At 38.2% G+C, this 5000-nt stretch overlaps 2 protein-coding genes across 3 annotated transcripts in view; one reads left to right on the top strand and one right to left on the bottom strand.

Annotated features, from left to right (window-relative positions):
* Window positions 1-296: 296 nt before the first annotated feature.
* Window positions 297-4758, bottom strand: LOC110048563 (uncharacterized). The gene is made up of 5 exons (XM_089287322.1): window positions 4585-4758; window positions 3404-3617; window positions 2384-2590; window positions 1698-1821; window positions 297-952 (listed from the first exon to the last, which is right to left on the bottom strand). Exons 1-5 carry the CDS (start codon window positions 4668-4670, stop codon window positions 792-794), a joined length of 792 nt encoding a protein of 263 aa, XP_089143448.1. The 5' UTR covers window positions 4671-4758; the 3' UTR covers window positions 297-791.
* A 12-nt stretch (window positions 4759-4770) lies between these two features.
* The window catches only part of LOC110048560 (metalloendopeptidase OMA1, mitochondrial-like), a 6773-nt gene continuing 6543 nt past the window's right edge, over window positions 4771-5000 (top strand). For both annotated transcript variants that reach the window (XM_020754329.2, XM_089287306.1), the window contains exon 1: window positions 4771-5000. This exon is cut by the window's right edge and continues 153 nt beyond it. In XM_020754329.2, coding sequence (XP_020609988.2) covers window positions 4843-5000 — 158 coding nt within the window. In that variant the 5' untranslated portion in view covers window positions 4771-4842.

The raw sequence follows: 5000 nt of genomic DNA on the forward strand, positions 1-5000 counted from the left end.
ACTGTTTTTCTTTATAATTTTCTTTAATAAAGTATTTATTGCATTGTATTATTGTATAGATAAACTACAGTCGAATCCCAAGTTTTCAAACTTTTAGATTATTTGAAGCTTTTTTTTTCCTCTTTGCCAAAAGGTAAGGAGAATTTCACCCTTTTTTCACACCTCCCAGTTTTTCGAGCCAATTTTCCTTCCCCTATGATGACTCGAAAAGTCGACATTCCACTCTAATGATAAATCAACGTATCTTGAATTTCAGCCTCATCCTCGGGTCGTACACTCCTAAGCAGAAAGCTATATAAAAACATGTTATTTTATTGGATTATTTTATTGGCTATTGACGTTCAATCCTAGGCCTAATCCTACACTTGCTTAAATATTGTTATAAAAAGATTATTACAAATTAATAGAGCAGATGGGAGATTGGAAAAGACTTTTACTAGAATCTCTTATCGTTGCCTTCAAGGGAAACAGTCAAAAGGGAGTGTTAAACTGAAATTTCCTAAACGTTAATTGCACAAATATATTATAATCTTTTCAAAAACTTAACATGGAAAAGTCGTTGAAATATTAACGAACCGTATGCTCGAGAATTCTGTTCTTAAAAGTGTTTTCTCTATAAATGGTAACTTCAAGTTCATCCCATTCCAAATTTTAGGATTAACGTTCCTGGTTCCATTCAAATATTGTATTCTTCTGACAAGCTTAGAACATCGAGGCCCGATATAACAGTGGCTCATCAAACGAGGACCTAGAAACCCACTCTCGTTGTGACACCATCTGAGCATTGGGTTTCAAGTCTGTTCATTCTTCATCTGCCGCTCGCGCGCGCGCACCAATGACTCGAGGGCTCGCGCGCGGAACTCGAGTTCTTTTAACTCTGCCTCTTCGTCCACAGTTATTGCACTCGACTGGGTAGGGTCCTCTGAGGTTTGCTCCTGAGTAGCGCTACTTCCTGCAAATAAAATGCTTGGTATTAAATAGAGAAAAGTTGCTGTGAACTGATAAAGTTAAAGACGGAAAGCATTGCCATTAAGTAATGTTATATGTAGCTCTTCACGGCACGCAATCAAGTTTTGTTGTAATGCAAGTTATAGAAAACATTGCAGAGTGCAAGCTGCAATATCTTTAAAACTTAGTGTTTCATTTAGTTTTGAGATGTGAAAGATTAGTTTTCGTACAGATTCAACCGAATTCGCGTTTTGTTGTTGGGCACTTTATGGATATCAAGAAAAAAACAGCATCCCTGTCCTGTTCTCATTTGAGCTATAAACAAAAGTCAATCAGTGTCTCAGGCCCTTAAGTGCTTAGAGCAGCAACTGCCCAACGAAAAAAACTCAGCCTTGCGTAAAAACTACGATATAACTCATCTCTCGCCGAAGAAATTTGAAAACGCTATTTCACTCTGAAAACGCAACAATCACCGGTCATTTTGGATTTGTGTTTGAGGAAAACTCGGGCAGGGGAGTTATTATGATTATCGCAATGTCATCTTTTTCGAAAAGCTCTCTTTTCAAAATGTTTTCCGTTCACACTAAAACTCAAAACCGGCGTTTTCAAATTCCTCCGGTTTGAAGAGCGTTTTCGAAAAGCTCCGTTTTTGTGACGTATCATTGTGGTCGGTAGGCCTAACCGTAGAAATCAAGCTGCGTTTTCAAATTTCTCGAGTGTAGTGTGGACGGGCCTAAATTAAATGTTACCTTCAACAAGCTCATCGATTTCCTCTTGGTTGGGAATTGTGATCATTTCCTGGAAAATGATCATATCTTTCTCTTTCTTTTCCTGTTCTTTAACTTTCTTCTCCTTTCTATTACCATCTCTGTCCTGTAAGACCATAATGAAAAAACATGTTACCAGATGACTACATGTAGACGATACTGGGTGGGCAGGGGAGGGACAGTGACTTGGAAATAAATTGGTGGAAGAAAGGAGCATGGGAAGAAGGATTTCTAGTAGGACTGATGGACCAGGGAAAAAAGAAGAAACACTTTGTAACATTGCATGTAAAAGTCCTTTTGCAACAGTTTTCAAACTGCCGTAAAATCGTTGCACATTATTGGTAACGTGACCAACAGAAAGATTAAGAGGTGGGAGCCATTAAAGAAGAGGTGAGAACAGGGGTTAAAAAGTACAGGGAGTGGAAAGTTTAGAATCCCCCTCCCCCCTTTAGACTTCCTTATTTGACAACATGTTGTCAACTTCTGTTGGAAGCCACAAGAAGGTGTCAGCTTTCATGGGGAGAGAAGATGAGTACGAAGGAGGGATATTCACCTGCTTTCAGCTTGCTATCACTGTACCTTGAATTATTTGATTTTTAAACCTTCATCTGGCGGTAATTAAAATTTTTGTCTGTCCTTTATTTATTAATGATAACTACCATGCTTACCCGCTTTCTCTTCTTGTCCTCATTCACATTCTGTCTCTGTGGCAATGCTTCAATAGGTTGTAACTCATCAAGCTTTTCTTGCTCGTCCATGCTCTCGTCATCAGAAGAATCCATTTCGTTGCCAGTAATGATACTCTCCAGATGCCTCTTTGATAACAACTCCAGTTGTTCAGAACATAGCTTCTTTATTTCTTTGAAGCTGTGCTTCTATTGTATAAAGGTGAAAAAAGAATTAACCCAAAGACAGATTTAGGGGGTGGATTGGGTGGTTAGCCACCTCCCTTTTGGAGAAGCAAAACATAATAAAAAGATTTAAAAGAGGTTCTGAAAATTATGGCAGAAATAAAGACAAATTCTGTGGACAGGTACCTCATTATCATTTCTTAGCTACTTTGTGACATTGCTACTATTTCCAGTGAAACAGTTTTCACTTAGGTCCCAATTCTCAAATTGCAACATTTGGGAACATGCCCCATTGATTCTGCAACCCCAGGATGCCATGCAGCCGTATGCCCTACTGGGGGTTACAAGGAATGATGATAATGAAGATACCAGCCACCCCCCTTGAAAAATCCTGGATCTGCCCCTGTTCACCTAATGGTTAAGCTTAGAGGATATGGCAGCAAACTGGATAAAAATGTTGGTCTGGATGCGAGGACTGAACCTATTCAATGAACTACATGTACTGTTTGTGTTCAACTTATCCAGTCACTCCATACATTCACCCTACACAATAAACAACATTTCGTCTCTGCTTATTATTAAAGGAGCTACGTCTCGGACCACACATCGTGAAAAAATTGGTCAATTTTTTCAAGCCTGTCACTTGTGATCTGTCTAAATGTTTTTAAGTCATGGCCATCTTTATCTATTTTGTTTTTTGTATTACACTTTTAGTTTTATCCTGCCTTAAGGAAATTATTATTTTGATATTTCTTTCAGTTAAAAAGTAATCAGAAAATGGCTTAAAATATCACAACATTGTTACTTTAAATTGTAAAACTTTATATCAAGTTGTACCTTTAAAATTTTTGGCATCATCTCCTTTACTTCTTTCTTGGGGACGATGCTAAACAGCTGTGCATGAAGTTCTTTTCTGTTGTCCAGGAACTCTGTAAGATGTTTAATGCTCTCATTACTGGCCTTATTGCTTTTGCTCCCTGTTCTGATGTTATCACTATCGACATCCACTGATGAGCTGGATGACTTGATTTTTTTGCTTTTCTTCTTGTTACTTTGGACAGAAATGTTAAAAGTGAGGAACAATGTCATATTGGTATAGACCATTCCACTAAATGTATTAATAATGATGTTGTAGTTTAAAATGTATTTAGGTCAGAATGATTTCAACTTGGTTAAATTCAAGTCAGAGGAGAAGACTTGGACCAGTAACTTATTAGATCAACAGATACATGTAAGAGGAATTTTGCGACAATAATTTGCTTGCGTAGCCAAGTGGAGATGAGGATAGACTACTTTAAGCCACAGATTGGGTTTTCGAATCTAGGTGAGTACAAAATAAAATTGATATACTAACAGACCTCAATAACAAGTTACCTCCTAGAGCAAAAACAGATCAAAGTGCTGATACAATGTTCCCTCAAAAATAAATGTAGCCCAATTATTCTTTGCCCCTCAACAAGAAGTCATTTTTCTTCCTGACCCCAACAAGATTACATTGTACTCCTTTACAAATGACTTTTAAAGGTCCATCAGCAAATCTTGTCTAAAGGGAAGAGGAGGGTGGATAGTTAACACAATGGCGTTCACTTCTGTATGGGGCAATTATTGTAGAACTTGGTTTTAGGCCTGTGTTGGGAGGGGGGAGTACAGGGTTTTAGGCATCACTTTGAGTGTCAGTGCCATGGGGTAACCTCACCTACCCACTACTTTACGACGTGATTTAAGCATTTAATTTTGCAAACAATAATTCAAGTTTTGCAATTATTTGTTTGAGTTTCTAGAAGAAATGCTACTCCTAGTGATATAACCACAGGTTGATTCACAGGAAAAAATTGCAAGAAAATATATCAATGGAAAATTGAATGGGATGTACTTCGTTCATTCCCAAGGAAAAAACATCAGTGTAAAAGCAGAGCACTTAAAATTAATGTTTCTTTTGGCTTATTAATGCTTATATATTAAGACCAGTCCCAGTTTTCTGTGTCGTGTAAATGTAGGCAAATTTAACGGCTATTTACCGATGTTTGTGCTTTCTTTTCTTAGGGCTCCTGCTTTTCTCTGCGAGTTGCGTCGAGGAATCGGGAGAAACAGCTTTCTTTTCCATCAGTGCCGAATAAAACAACAGTCACACAGGTCCCAGAACGACGCCATGTTTGATCATGTCTAGCGAAGACAATCGATTACGGCATATATGAAGAGATAACTTCTCCCGAGTAACCGTTCCTGAACCAAACGCAATATGGCGGAACCTTTACGATTGCTTTGAATGGCGAAAAATGCATTCATTTCTCAGCTCTGCATTATCATTTTCAAGGCATTCTAGATTCCTCTTCAAGAATCTTGGCCGTTCCAATGTCAGTGGCGGAATTCAAGTTCCCCTCGTTCCCCTACAACCTGGGATAAGCTTATTTCGAGCGACATTCTCGAAGACTTC

Source organism: Orbicella faveolata, unplaced genomic scaffold (assembly GCF_042242905.1).
Source record: "Orbicella faveolata isolate gen_17 unplaced genomic scaffold, um_ofav_v1 contig_14, whole genome shotgun sequence".
In the NCBI taxonomy this organism is placed as follows: Eukaryota; Metazoa; Cnidaria; class Anthozoa; order Scleractinia; family Merulinidae; genus Orbicella; species Orbicella faveolata.

Bases quoted from the DNA above. Each gene is read 5' to 3' on its own strand.
- LOC110048563 (XM_089287322.1), bottom strand. From the start codon at position 4,670: ATGGAAAAGAAAGCTGTTTCTCCCGATTCCTCGACGCAACTCGCAGAG. The intron at 2,591-3,403 runs GTACAACTTGAT...TTTATACAATAG, and splicing joins TGATGCCAAAAATTTTAAAG to AAGCACAGCTTCAAAGAAAT. The intron at 1,822-2,383 runs GTAAGCATGGTA...ATGGTCTTACAG, and splicing joins AGGACAAGAAGAGAAAGCGG to GACAGAGATGGTAATAGAAA.